The sequence below is a fragment of the Larimichthys crocea genome, chromosome XIX, assembly GCF_000972845.2.
Source record: "Larimichthys crocea isolate SSNF chromosome XIX, L_crocea_2.0, whole genome shotgun sequence".
In the NCBI taxonomy this organism is placed as follows: Eukaryota; Metazoa; Chordata; class Actinopteri; family Sciaenidae; genus Larimichthys; species Larimichthys crocea.
In genome coordinates this window covers 2,074,585-2,088,527 of record NC_040029.1, presented here as the reverse complement: position 1 = coordinate 2,088,527, position 13,943 = coordinate 2,074,585, and the positions used below count along the sequence as shown (strand labels likewise).

Below are 13,943 nucleotides of genomic sequence, written 5' to 3'. Positions count from 1 at the left end.
CACACAGCATGACTCATGACAGATACTTAGAATTAATGAGTCACATTTAGAGGCGATGAAGAATATTCAAACTGTTTTATGATAAACCGAATAAAAATCCTCAATTTACAGTAAAAGTACAGACACTATAAGGAAGTAGAAAAGGTACTTTTGATAGAGAACTGCTCATCAGCGTCAAACTTTGATATTTCTAGATCATTTATGTATTCATATGTTTCATATTGTAGATGATTGTGGTACAGCTGATATTAAACTCGTTTTTGGGCCAGTTTCATCTATAACAATGCGTCACCTTTTATGAACTAATTTAACAGCTGCAGTTACAGAATATGTGATCAAAGTAGCGCAGTAAAAAATATAAGTAAATATTCCTCTGATATGCAGATATGCAGTATAAAGAAGCAAATAAAAACCCTCCAAAAAGTCATATGATCTGTTTTTAATATTGATATATTGAAACAACTAAGTTTGTAAATGATTTTTTTGTAAGTTAAAAAAGTTTTGTTACATTTTTGGACTTTTTTTGTCATGTGTGCATATCAGCTATTTTAGAATTTAAATGTGAAATATGTATTGCTTCTTATATTAAAATGCCAAACATGTTCTCATTCATGCTGAATTTAGGATGACCGTTCAAACAGACCTTTATTCTTCTGAAACTGAAACTTCAACTCTGTTGATAACTTTATGAAGTTTTGTGTGGCTGAAAATTCAAATCATCTTAATAATAAACCAAAGTGTGAAAACATCACGTGACAAAATTCGATTGGAATGGTTGACATTTTCATAATCCACAAAGAAATCTTTTATTGCGAGTATAAATATTTATCTTTACAAAATCACATCTCATGAAGGAATTATAAAATTTGATGTACAAAGCTTTACATGTGCTACATACAGTATCTCATTCAGACTGGATTATATTTCATTGGATACGCAAACAGAATCTAAAACACTGAAGAGGTCTAAGGCAAGCAAAGAATTGGCACGAAGCGCGAGGTGAGACTGCTGAGCTCTCGTCATGTCTGACATGTTTATTAGATTCTGAGTGAAGTATTGCTCTCTCTGTGTTAAGATATGGCTATGTGGCGTAGAGGAGGTGTCAGAGGAGTCGCCTGAGGTCTCTGTGTCTGTGCTTGGCGTAGACCTACGTCACCTGATCAGCTGTAATGCTTATTGCTAATGTCCTCGGAGTCGCTGATGTCGCTGAGGGAGCACAGGCTGCTCTTCAGGGTGCTTCCTGTTCCAGCCTCGGTCAGACCTGCTGGGCAATGACACAGCTGGGTTTATTTTACAGGTAGGATGTCTAAAACACACCTGAGACCACCACCACCACAAAATAACTCACCTGATTTGGGACCCTTTCCTGTGGAGGTTCCCCAGACGCTGGTGCTGGAGTCCTGACTCTTCCTCATTGGTCCAGAGCCCTGAGCTTGTTTGGACATTTCCAGTCTGTCCTCTAGGGAGGAGACCATCCACTCACTGCTCTCCTCCAGATCTGTGTACTGTCACCACACACACACACACACATTACTCGAGGCCAACGCTGATTTTTAAAATCAGAAAATGAGCTAACACCACAAACACAGCTTCCGCCTGAGCTCCATCGCAGAGCGAGTCTCACCGTGAGCTCCTGAACCTCGTCCTTCCTCTCCGGTAAGATGCTGACGCCCCCTGCTGGTTTCTTTGCTGCTCTCCCTGCAAACTGTTGCTCCATTTTTCTGGCCAGGTCGTTGATTTTGTTCTCTGGAACGACACAAACACATTCATATGGTTTCATTTACAATTACATTCATAAATAATGGAACAAAGACTAGTTTCTGATGATTGTTTAGATTTCTATAGACTCAAAACTCAAATTAAGCAACACAATAAAAACAAATTTCATACGCTGGCGTTATAGAAATATGGACCGTAGCTGCAGGTGTAGCTTCTTGTTCATTTCCTTTCAAACCTGACACATGCATTTAAGTAAATAACAGCTGAGCTTTTGCCAAATTCACACACTGCAGCTGCACAAAGAAGATCAGGAATGTGGTCGGCCAGATTGAAATATGAGACAGATAAGAAGAACGTCTCCCCCCGTGTCTTTACCAGAGGTTTTATTTCCTTCCAGGATCCTGGACTCAGCCGAGATGGATGAACAAACAGTTCAAAAAGTCTGAAGGTGAATCCATTTTTCTATATTTACTAATCAAACATAGAAAACACAACTTTTTACTATTATCTAAAGAATCTATGTCATGACCTGGCAGTTAGGACTTACCTTTCCCGAAGTTTCTCTTCTCCACGTTGCCGTTCTGGTCTTTGTGGCTCTGCAGTTGTTTCGGGTCGATCTCCTGCAGCTCGCTGATATCCGCCCACTCGTCGTCTTCCTCGCTCTCCATCTTTGTGACCGCCGTCTTGGTCACGCCGCCCGCTGACCCCCTGGCCTGCTGGGAGTTGAAGGAGAATGACTGCTTGGTTAGAGCATGCCTGGCCTGGACTGGACTGGCTTTGCTCGCTTTGATTTGGACTGGGGCGGCCTGGTTGGGTCTGGACGGCGGTGATTTGCCTCTCTGGTGTTTTTGGGGCTGCTCCTCCTCCATGTCGCTGTCGTCTTCTTCAGATTCTTCATCTGAACTGAACGGGGGGGTCCTAAAAATCACAGACAGTTTTTTATCTCACCATCCAGCACAAATAAACAATACATACAAATATATTACTATTATTTACTTGGGTGTGGGATTCCTCAGAGCGCTCTTGCTGCTGGGTGTGGACGTCTTGGGTTGGGTGGTGGTCTTGGTCCTCGGTGCTGGCTGCGGAGTCTTAGGCTGTCTGACTGCAGACGTCACCTGGGTCGCTCTTGAGGGCAGGCTGCTGGATCGAGGGCGTATCTGCAACACTGCGCAGACAAACACAGATAATAGAAAAGTTAGCGGCTCACTGATGGCGTGTCACAGCTTCGGTTTGCTTCGGCTTTCTGCTGACTCACCTTGAACAGATTGTCTGGATCTGGCCTGTGATTCAGGAACGGGGTCACTGCCTCTCCTCTCGCCACCCAGCTTCTGATCCACGGTGCTGGCTATCTCCTCCCGCTGGCGCCAGTAGTCAGGCTTCCCCCTTGCGAAGCTATCCCGGTTTGTGTGCACCTTGGCCAGGATGGAGGTGAACTCTTTGTTCTTCAGGCCGCTCTGATCCTGAGGAGCAGGAGAAGGAGGTTTAAGGAAAACTGTTTGAGTACGAGAACATTTAAGATTGCTTTCTGTGAACTTACCGGCTTGACTCCGAGGTTCTCCAGCTTCATCATGACAGCTTGCTCGATATCTGGCCGCATGTCTTTCTTGATGCTGTTGTTCCTTCTCAGGACGCTGGACGTCACCCTCGTCTTCCTCTCTGGCGCGGGCTCAGGCTTCTTCTCCACCGCCGGCCTCCTCTCAGAGAAGCTGCTCGAGTCTGCGAAAGAAATCTCACTTAATCCGCCGTTCATGGACAAACCAGGGGCTCCGGCGACAGGCGGCAGAGTCGTGACAGAGCATGCGGTTGCCAAATTTCACAGCAAGCTCCATGCCAACGCTTCAGTCGGATAGATGGACGGATGGACTGTGGCGGGGCGGACAGAAGAGGAGGACGTCTAGAGGTTTATTTGCCACAAACAAGGCGACAAGATGATGGAGGGACGTCACAGAATATCACAGACCACGTGTTGGTGTTTCTGAGATCATGCCTTTCACGTCAGTGTGGACTAAGGTGACTCAGTCTTGACACACTTAAAGAGAAGGCTGCTCATGACAGACTGATGCATCCATGCAGACGGCATGCAGTCGAGCGAGCGGCTCTGTTGGGTCTATTTTACCTCTCTCCTCTTCTGACAGCTCCTGTATAGGATCCAGCTTAAGAGCACACACGGGCTCCTCTAATTGGACAGCACATGGAGGTGAAAGGTCAGCGGGGGTCAGATAAAATGTGTGTTAAAAAGGTGTAGAAGAAGGAGGTGGTGGTGACAGCACTGTTTTATAAAGCCCTCTGGAACAGCAATGTAAACCCCTCATGCACAGAAGCACGTGCTCAGCCTCTCAGGGGGCGGCTCAACTTCTACGAACTCACCGAGTACAACTCTCTTTGCTTTGGGCTCTGGGGCCGGCGCACTGACGATGACTGAAAAACAGAGAATGCGACGAGTGCGTTAGGATCGTAGATGTTGTTTTCCTTCAGTGAAACATTTTGCTGATGAAAACATCTTGAATATATGATGAGTACCTGGTACTTCCACGACTTTGGTGGGTGGATTTGAAGAAATATTCCTGATCTGTACGTGAAAAAAAAAAAGAAAAAAGAAAAAGTTAAACCTCATGAACCTCATTTCCTGCTTAAATGAACCCCCATTGTGTCGTGTATGCACTCTGTAATTAACTCTCCCTATAGTGGCTTTCATTGGTGGTGGCAGGGTCCGCCATTCGTGCCGTAGATTCAGATTACCAGCGTACATCAAACGATCCAGATCCTTTGTAATTTCACCTCGTCTGTCAGCCGTATCAGAGCTGTATTAAGTTGCTGCCAAGGCTCACGCAACGTTTCCGACTGCGTCACGTTAAAACGTTCAAGTGGCGACCTCGGCTCACACACCAGACTGTGAGCAAGTGAACAGATAACTCCGGCCTGGATAGACATTCCTGTCACCGCGGCTACGGGAGCCGGAGACAATTATTCGTTACTCTGGCAACCTATTAGTTTGTCTGTTTTCCTGCTGTCAGTGGCTGTATTGGGCTGAGGCCTTTTTTTGTACATACAGTAGCATTATGTCTCAATACAACACAATCGGAGCCCATGCAAGCAAATACAGGATATCCTGAACAAGGGCTGACCCTCCGCCTCGCTTCCTCTTGCCATAATCGCGCTTGGTCTGTGCTGGCTGTGTGTGTGTGTGTGTGTGTGTGTGTGAGAGAATCAGTGTTAACCTGCTCCTTCTGAGCCTTGATGGTTTGCTCCTTCTCCTGCAGCCTCCTCCCCATCTCCTGCTGCAGCCTCTGGCTGCGCTCCTGCTGGTCGGACACGGACGACTGCATTCTGCTCAGCTCGTTCAGCAGCTTGAAGGCGACAGGAAACGCGGATGAGTTACCCGGCTGGATGATTTCTAACAAAAAGCTTTTTTGGATATTGTTGCAACCTTACCTGATTCTTTTCGGACTCGTGTTGAGCCTTTATCTCCTGCAGCCTGGCCTCCCACTTTTTATCCTAGAAGAGAAGATTTCTGGACTTGAAATAACTTCATTCACGTGTAGGTCTTCAAACAACATCTCTCCTCTGCACTGACCTGTTTCTTCATTTGGTGTTCCAGCTTTTGGATGGCTTGGATCTGCATCTCTTTGTAGTTGTCCACGTCTCTCTCGGGCTGCGACTGAACAGGGCTGACTGATTTCTCATGCTTGGCTGTTTGATTCTGGTTTGCTTCCTATAAATGAAAATATGTCAAATAATAAAAAAAACGGTGATGGAAATAAACACAAATAAAGAGCTAGTGTCCTTTTCGTACATTGAGAGCTTGAATGTTCCGGGTGTAAAGAAATTCCATCTCCCTGCGGATGCCATCCCTGCTGTCTTCTATCTTTCTGTCCATGCGTGCCATCTCCTCCGCTTTGAAGCGGTCCATTTCTCTGAGCAGGTCTTTGTGGATGGACTGCTGCTCTTTTTCCTGCGCTCCCAACAGAAATGAAAAGAGCTCAGTCAAAAGCACAAACGTAACTAACATCAAATCCTCACATGTCAGTCTGTGGAACCAAAGTTTGACATTTCTGCTGATAAATTTCAGCCTCCGTCTCCCACCTGAGCTGCTTTGGCTTGAAGGTCCTGCTGCTGCTGAACAATCTGCGCCTTCAGGCTGTCGATCTCCAATTTGAGACTTTCAATCTGAGATTTCTTCTCGCTGTCTGAACGCAACTCTGGAGGGAAGGAAACCAAGAAACATTACGCAACAAAACAAAGTGAGGGAATCTTTATAAGTAATTAATCTATCTGACTCCTTCCTTTAGTCTATGATCATGTACCTCTAAACTGCGCAGAGAACTTCACGAACGGTTGACTTACGGTTGTCGTACTCGTCAGGGTGGCGGCGCTGCATGTGATTCTGCAGAAAGGAGGAATTGATGAAGGATTTGTCACACTGTGGACACTAAAAGAAACAAAACACAGACATTAACACATCGCCTCGGGTAATAACGACGGCGGAAACTGGAAGGATGATCTTAGATAACCTGAACTATGAGTGAGATGTTGCTCTGAATTTGATGATGGCTTGAACTTGCGTTTTTCAAAACATACAGTTTACACAATATATATTTTCACATTTCCCCATCACATCAACAACCAGTGTTGTACATATTTGCCACTTGTTACTTGTTTGTATTTGCTGATGCCGTGCATGCGTTGTCAAATTGATGAAGAAGTTATATATAGTGTCTGCAACCAACTATTATTTTCATTTCTGATTCATCTGCAGAATTTCTCAATTCTTAGTTTATTATTTATTAGAATAAAAGTGAAAAAACATCCACCATAGTTCCCGGGATGATGTCTTCAAGTTGTTTTTTTGGTCTCTACATGACAAACATCAACTCACGATCATTTAAGACAAGGAAAAGCAGCCAGTCCCTGAGAAGATGGACTTTAACTGTTGATCAATCATCAGAACAGTTGCAGCTCATCGATTTATTGCTGCAGCTATAATATAATGTGCACAATATTTACTGTGTGTGTTTGTTTTATAGAAAAACCCCAAAAAATCCAAAGAACTGAATAGAAAATGAGAACTTGGCAATATATAAATACTTCATATATCTATATAAGGGTAAGGAGCAGTGACTGACATAAAGATGGTGAGTTCGGGCATGTGTTTCCAAACAGACAGATAGTGAGAGTGATGCTGAGTCGTTCCACGCGGCAGGCGTCACCACACAGCTCACTAACACTTAACAACCAGACACACACACACACACACACACACACAGATCACATGCTACATTTAACTCCGCCACTCATTGTGCCAGTGACTTCATTCAACGTTAAACCTGCTGCTACTGATACGCAGTCGCACCATATGGTAGCGGAGACTCTACAACGAGATACGATCACATTAGTGTTTGGAATAACTGCGAACGTTTCAGTGAAATCCAATCAGTCTCCGGTGTTTATTTGGCAGCGACGTGAGCGTTACCAAATGCCAAAGGTCCTCGAGGGACACAAACACATGGCCACTCTATCAATTATTGAGCCACCTCTGTTAGCCGAGCTTCAAGCGCACACCTAGCAACCACGCGCTGTCATGACACACTATATCTGTTGCCTTGGCAACTGCCTGGCCGGGTCAGCGGCAGCCTTACACTTGAAGAGCAGAGGGCGATTTTTGATTTGCGCTATAAATAACCTTCCTAAAGGAGGCTGTGTTTAACAGACAAACAGTACACACACGTCTGAGACACTTAAAGGACAAAACGCTCTACGAAGACGTGTGTGTGCCGGTGGGAGTCAGCCGGTCGTCTTGATTACTGCTCTTGTCGCCCTTTTGTAAGTGGATTAAAAGAACTAATTGCCACCAAACGACACCATCTGTCCCGCAGCTCTAAATCCTATTCTTCCAGTCTGAAGCTGATTATAACCACACCAAAACAACACACACACACGCGTGGCAGAACAACGTTTTCTCAACCAAAATTTTGTCGCCTTCCGATGAAAGCTTTCCCTCTTTCCCCCTCCATGTGAAAACGCACAAAGCCGGAGCTGTGAATAGATCCTGGGAACAATGACAGATCTGGGGCCCTGCGGAGGAGGAGCGAAGGGGGGTGGGTGGGGGTGATGGAGCTGGCTGCATGCGCGCTCGCCACACATATGTGAAATGCAAATGGTAACCGATCCCCCCCCCTGGGGAGTGAGCGTTTAGCTTGTCAGCAGTACCTTGTGGCTGCTGATGATCCGCGGCGTGAGCAGCGACTGCTGGGTGCGGATGACCTTCTTCCTCTGCTTGAGCTCGGCCGTCAGCGCCTTCGCCTTCTCCTCCTGCTTCTTCTGCTGAGCCTGCAGCTGCTCGCGCTCGGCGCCGGCCGCCGCCAGCCTCTCCTCGGCCGCCCGCAGGTTGAGCGTGAGGAACTCCTGGCAGTGGAGGAGCCACTCCACCGTGAGCTGGGCCAGCTGCAGGAGCTTGACCAGAGCCGGGTCAACGGGGCTCTGGCACCGCTGACACCGCTCGCCGTCCAGGCTGCAGAAGGTCACCGTGCTGATGTGCTCCTGAAGAGCGTCCACGTCCAGCTGACTCACCACCGCGTCTATGTCCACCGCGTTGATCCGCCGCCAGTCCACGCTCTCCCTGCGCGGGCGGAACTTGAACGGGAGGACGACGGAGGCTCCGCTGGATGGAGTCATGCCCGGCGCAGGTACGGAGTGCTGGCTGAGCGGTGAATTCAGGAGGGATGGGATCCCGGCTGATGAATGGGTCCCCTGGGTGTCACTAGAGTAGGGGTAGTAGACTCCGTCGTGAAATGGCTGAAACAAAGAGAGACTTTGAATCCTCATTTAAACACACAATCACAATCACAGGAAGAGAGCCAGCAAGCATCTGCTCAGGCACAGATTCCAGCACTGCAGAGCCGGGTCTCCATCTACCTATGGCCGCTGTCTGTGTCCGCACGCAGCCGCGCTCTCCTTACCATCTTCGACTGATTTTTTTCCGGGAGAGAAAGAGCGGTCTCTCCTCTCCTCTCCTCCCCGGGTCCGCCCTCCTTTCTGCAGGCAGCTCAACGCGACGACACCGAGGCTGGGCGTCCGCCGCGTTACCATGGAGACAGAGACGGAGCGTCCCTGGGGGGGAGACATGTTATGAAAACAGAGGCGGCAATCAGCAAATGTGTACGAAGACATGTGTCCCGTGGGGGAAAAAGACAGCAGCAAGTCTTAAAAAGATGTAGGTTTATGGATTAAAAATTTTCCCGCCGAAACAAACCTTTAAATGAGCTCAAGTCGAGCTTTAAAATGGTTGCTAGCACCAAAAAAAAATACCGTTAACTAATCTCTTTGGAGTCACGTTTCAGTCTGAAACAATCATTTCATGTTCGGGCAGGCTTCTTCTTTCTTTTCTTTTCTTTTTGTTTTATCCCCTCGCTTTGACCTCCACCTAAACAAAAGCTAAACACATGCTTCAACTTGTCTGAGTAACAAACATGGAGCCGAGTCTCACGTTATTTCAAAGCTCTCCTCGCTAACGGACATTTTTTTTTACTTTAAAACAACGTAAAACAAAAACACGGCGCATCACCCACACTTGTGACTTTAACATATGTTAAATGTTGTTAAAAATAAATAAAAAAACGGACTTACCGGGTGGTTTTGAGTCGTTAATTCAATGAAGCTTTGTTTAAAGTTTTCTGACGACGGGACCCCAGCGGATTTCAGGGTGACGTAGCTGCTGCTGGTCTCCACATTCCTAAATCTCTTCACCAAAAAAAAAAGAGAGACCGCCATTAAGCCCTCCACTGTTACTACCAACACTTCCGGTGATGACCTTCAAAATAAATCAATTAATAAATGAATCAACCGGCTATTATTAACAATATAAAAGACATTTAAGGTCTATATTTTAGGGGATATTTACACATATGCATACATGACTTAAAACAGTATAGATAAAATCTGCAAGGACAAAGACTCGTCCACAATAAAACACTTTTTACAGCTTAATCCACAGCTATATAATAATAAAAAATAATATTTGTATCATGGTCACTTTCTTTGCAATGTTTCTTATACTATGGTCACTTTACATTACAATACTCTTTTTATATATCATGCCACTTTTATCCTCAGTACTTGTCTGTTTTGAAGGCAAGGCAAGTTTATTTGTATAGCACAATTCGTACACAAGGCAATTCATAGTGCTTTACAGAGGCAAGGAAAAACATTGGACATTAAGACAAGCTGAAGGTTGATTGTTTTTCGGGTTTATTGTGTAGGTCATAGATATTTCTGTCCGTTTATTGTCTTTTTTTCTTTGTTCTAATTCTGTAGTGTATGCTACACTTTCCTCTACTGCTGTAACAAGTACATTTCCCCGTGGTGGGATGAATAAAGTATATCTAATCTAATATGTAAATCCATTATTTTTTCCCCCCCCATCTATCATTTTTAAATACGTCACCTGACATTTTGCATATATAATACTATATTATTTGTATCCAAACACTTGATGTTTACATACTGTGGTTTCTGTGGTTTCTATTTGTCCCCAGATACTTTCTAGATATTTTCATACTTTGCATTAACATGTTATATTCATGCCATATAATCTAAATATTTTAATTTCTTTCTTTTTAAAACATCTTCTTCTATGAACTGTTTAATGCTGATATAAACAAATTCCATTCAGGTATAGTTTAATCTTATTTTGTATAAAAGCAATACACGCACGTTTGCATTTGCTGCACTTTATTTATTTAATGTTAATTTGTTCTTGTATATACCTTTTTTCAATTTATATTTTGTTTGTAATTGATAATTACTTGTTTAACATAACCTGGAGTATTGTAACAAAAATAATTTCCCCCTGGGATTATTAAAGTATTTCTGATTCTGATTTATCAGCCATAGAGGAAGAACTTAAATATTATAAAAGTTATTTTTAACTAGTGACACTAGTGTATGGAGCAGAGTCATGCCACGCTTTGTACTTTAAAGGCAAAGCTCTCCACTTCCGCTGAAATTGTGGTGGGTTGACGCAGCTCGCAGGGAGAGAGGGGGGGGAAGGGAGCAGCAGAGCCGAGCTGAGCTTTGAAACGGGGAGTCTGGAAACAGAGATGAGACCCGGAGCCAGGGCTGCAGGCGGCCCCCTCTTCAGCTGACGAAATCGAATAAAACGGAGTGAAAACGCTGGAAGCGGAGAACAGGATGAAATACTGAAATAACCACGAGCATAGCTCAGAGGATGCAAGTGAAGATTTCCAAAAGTTTCTGTGCTCGTCTTATTGCAGGGCTCCCTCTTGTGGTTGAAATGCATTTTCACATGGGGGCCCCATTAACCTGCTGCAAAGTGGAGGGGGAAAGTATTCAGATTACTACTAAACAAAGTAAATATAAAAAGTAAAACTACTCAGACGTTTTTATTATATGAGATCTTCTTGATGCATCAATGTGTAAACAGATTTACAGCCTGGTACAAAAACAAGTTTTGGTCTCTATGGACTGCCAACATGACAGCGGGCAGAGCCACCACACTCTGGGTGACATCATCCATTCTTTATAATGTCAATGGTGACGACATAAGATGATAAATGGGGTAGAGGAGAATCATTAAAGGCTGGGAATGACTGAAACAATGAAACAATCTTTTTTTTAAATCACTATGTTCAGTACTTTCAAATAAAATGTGGGGGAGACGTTTAAAGTCGCTGAAAATGGAAACACTCAAGTATATACAAGTACCTCTAAAGTATAGTACTGAAGTAAATGTACTTAGTTACTTTCCGTTACAAAAACAATCAATGTATGTTGTTCATGTGGTCTTAAAATCAATTTTTTAAGGATATTGTCAAAAACATAGAGTAGAAATATCCATCAAGAGAACATTTGATTTTGATGATGAGAGCTGTGCAGCAGTACATTTCCACGCCTGTGGCAGCCACACTAACATGTACATCATTTCACCAAAGGAGGTCAGTAGAGATCTGATCTCAGCTCTGCGGGCGCTGCCGGAGGAGCGATGGGCGATTCCTCCTTCCTTGTCCTCCCTCTCTGTCAGAGGAGATGCTGCCTACCGCTGCCGTGATGGAGAGCAGCTGCAGGAGGCGACACAGTCCCTGCTTTAATGGGGAGCAACGCTCAGCAGGGCGGATCCACACGTACACACACACACACACACACACACTGCTGCTGGTATTCAAGGATCAGTCTTCAAATTGGTCTTTGGATGTTTCTTTTAAGCATCACATTAAAGAGTGATTCACATTCAGGACAATGCACAGGCTGGCGCAGCACTTTAACAAAGTGTGAAGCTGAGGTGAGAGTGTTTCCTCTTTTTTTTTTTCCCCCCTTTCTTTCTTTTCACATCACACATGCTGTCAAGAAACAAACCTGCACGGGCACATCCAAGCCTGTTGAACTCTCTATCAGAGTCCCACTGCTGGAAAAGGCCGACTGTGTGTGCCATTTCCTCGGCCAGTCCCCTGATAGCTTCAGTCGACTCCTGATAAATAGAGATTTTAATTCCTCCGGACAGGCCCTGTGACTGTCAGTGTAGCCTGAGGCGGGCAGGGGAGACTCTCCTCCCAGGCTGTGTCAGAGTAAAGACAGGCAGCTCTCACCAGTGGCATCACAATGAGGCGCTGAAGTTCAGCTGTAGGACGTGATGCTGCTGTGCTTGTTTTTGGACCCAAACCTCACTTTTCCTATGCACCTACACTCCCTGGAGTTATGATGTTTACATGAAAATAAAATCCACACTGTTTGATCAGAGTTTAGCAGAGCGGCAGACACGCAGAAGTTGCGGCGTTGCATTAGTCATGCAGTAAAAAAAGGAGCAGGGCTGTGTGGAGGAAGAGGAGCGGACCTCTTGAGATGAGTAAGCACAGCCCTACACTCAATTTACTGCTTGATTTATGAGTTCATTTCCTGCACGAAGTTCTCAGCGGGGGTGAGGTGGTATATCTTTCCCACTATAGGTAGCGGTGGCTCCACTTCCCAATCCCCCATGAGACCCACTCTCACCACTCTGGGTCTTAGTGGGACTATAAATAATGGCCGCTGTAACAAGTACATATTGAACACAGAGAGAGCAGAGGATGCCGAAACATCTTTATTCATGAAGGAGGTTCTTATCTTCCCCTGCAGAGGACGAGATGGATTCAGACCACTCAGCATACCGAAATGCTGTGTACAGTTACGTGTACTGTATTCCTGCTCGTGGATAAGCATCTTGGAATAGTTTGAAGGCGATCAAAAGTTGAAGAGATGACTTTGATGCAGCCGTTTTATTCCCTGTGCACAGGCGGTTTATCTTTCAAAACAGCAGGAGGGGTTGGCACAGCGACTGACATACCAGGAACAACAACTTCCTCCGACATACCTGAGATTTAAAATGCCTCCGTAGAAGAAAAGAAACAATGTTCGCAATTATGTACGGATTTACTGTGTCATAACTAAGCGGACACCACCTTGGCTGTGAACGTGTAAGCGGCAAAAACTAACTGCAGTTCCTCAAATGTCCACTTGAGGCTGGCTCCAGAAGTGAGTCCCCATGTTCAAATGTCCAACTTCACAGCAGAATTAAACATGTTTACAGCCTGGTACAAAAAACAGTTTTGGTCTGTACAACTGTACTAAGGGTGAATTTTTATAGAACTCACCTGTTCAAATGATATTTAAGCATAAAGTTATGCAGAATTAAAAGTGTGGCTGCTTTGATTGACAGTTCAATGCCGTTATAGATGGTTTGTTGGAGCAACCAGGCTTCATTCACATCTTTGCCAAATTTTAGATTAGCCAGGAGTCGGAGCAGGTAAGACTACCAGCATGGAGGTGACAAGAGCCACCAAAATGGCTCTTCAGAAACCTGTGGGATACGCTGTCCACTATTTATACTGTCTATGGTGACACATGAGATAGTTAATGGGGTAAAAAGGAAATAAAAAACAAAGTCACATATATATTACTTTTATCTGATATAATCTGAATCTTTGTTCCCTATTCGGACATATTTTCCACACACATTTCTAAAAAGAAAAATGTGCAGTGAGAAGTCACCTCATGCAGACTTCAGACCATTTTTCTTTTTCAAAAGCTGCTGGTGAAATGATGAGGCTGATGTGAGTAATGATAGTGAAACATAGTTTAGGTTGTTGGCCGATTTAATTGATTGTGTTACTATTTTACAAACCCTGCTTATGAGTTGATCCTGAATTGCAAAGCAACCTGCAAAGTCTGCCTAAATA

The 13,943-nt window shown here is 44.6% G+C and overlaps 1 protein-coding gene across 6 annotated transcripts; it reads right to left on the bottom strand.

Annotated features, from left to right (window-relative positions):
• Nucleotides 1–780: 780 nt before the first annotated feature.
• Nucleotides 781–9,474, bottom strand: dzip1 (DAZ interacting zinc finger protein 1). 6 transcript variants are annotated; one of them, XM_027291778.1, is made up of 18 exons: nucleotides 9,343–9,473; nucleotides 8,676–8,826; nucleotides 7,927–8,511; nucleotides 6,064–6,148; nucleotides 5,803–5,918; nucleotides 5,513–5,671; nucleotides 5,294–5,431; nucleotides 5,152–5,214; nucleotides 4,938–5,066; nucleotides 4,240–4,288; nucleotides 4,087–4,137; nucleotides 3,257–3,435; nucleotides 2,975–3,179; nucleotides 2,716–2,884; nucleotides 2,267–2,637; nucleotides 1,625–1,746; nucleotides 1,349–1,505; nucleotides 781–1,264 (listed from the first exon to the last, which is right to left on the bottom strand). In XM_027291778.1, the coding sequence occupies exons 2-18, from the start codon at nucleotides 8,676–8,678 to the stop codon at nucleotides 1,161–1,163; spliced, it is 2,685 nt and encodes an 894-aa protein (XP_027147579.1). In that variant the 5' UTR covers nucleotides 8,679–8,826; nucleotides 9,343–9,473; the 3' UTR covers nucleotides 781–1,160. The 6 variants fall into 6 exon arrangements, with proteins under 6 accessions (XP_027147579.1, XP_027147580.1, XP_027147581.1 ...); XM_027291779.1 differs by having other exon boundaries at nucleotides 1,121–1,261; nucleotides 9,343–9,472; XM_027291780.1 differs by having other exon boundaries at nucleotides 1,136–1,264; nucleotides 6,064–6,103; nucleotides 9,343–9,474.
• Between the last annotated feature and the right edge of the window lie 4,469 nt (nucleotides 9,475–13,943).

Bases quoted from the DNA above. Each gene is read 5' to 3' on its own strand.
- dzip1 (XM_027291778.1), bottom strand. The intron at 2,638-2,715 runs GTAAATAATAGT...TGTGATTTTTAG, and splicing joins CTGAGGAATCCCACACCCAA to GACCCCCCCGTTCAGTTCAG. The intron at 1,747-2,266 runs GTAAGTCCTAAC...GTGTCGTTCCAG, and splicing joins GAAGAGAAACTTCGGGAAAG to AGAACAAAATCAACGACCTG.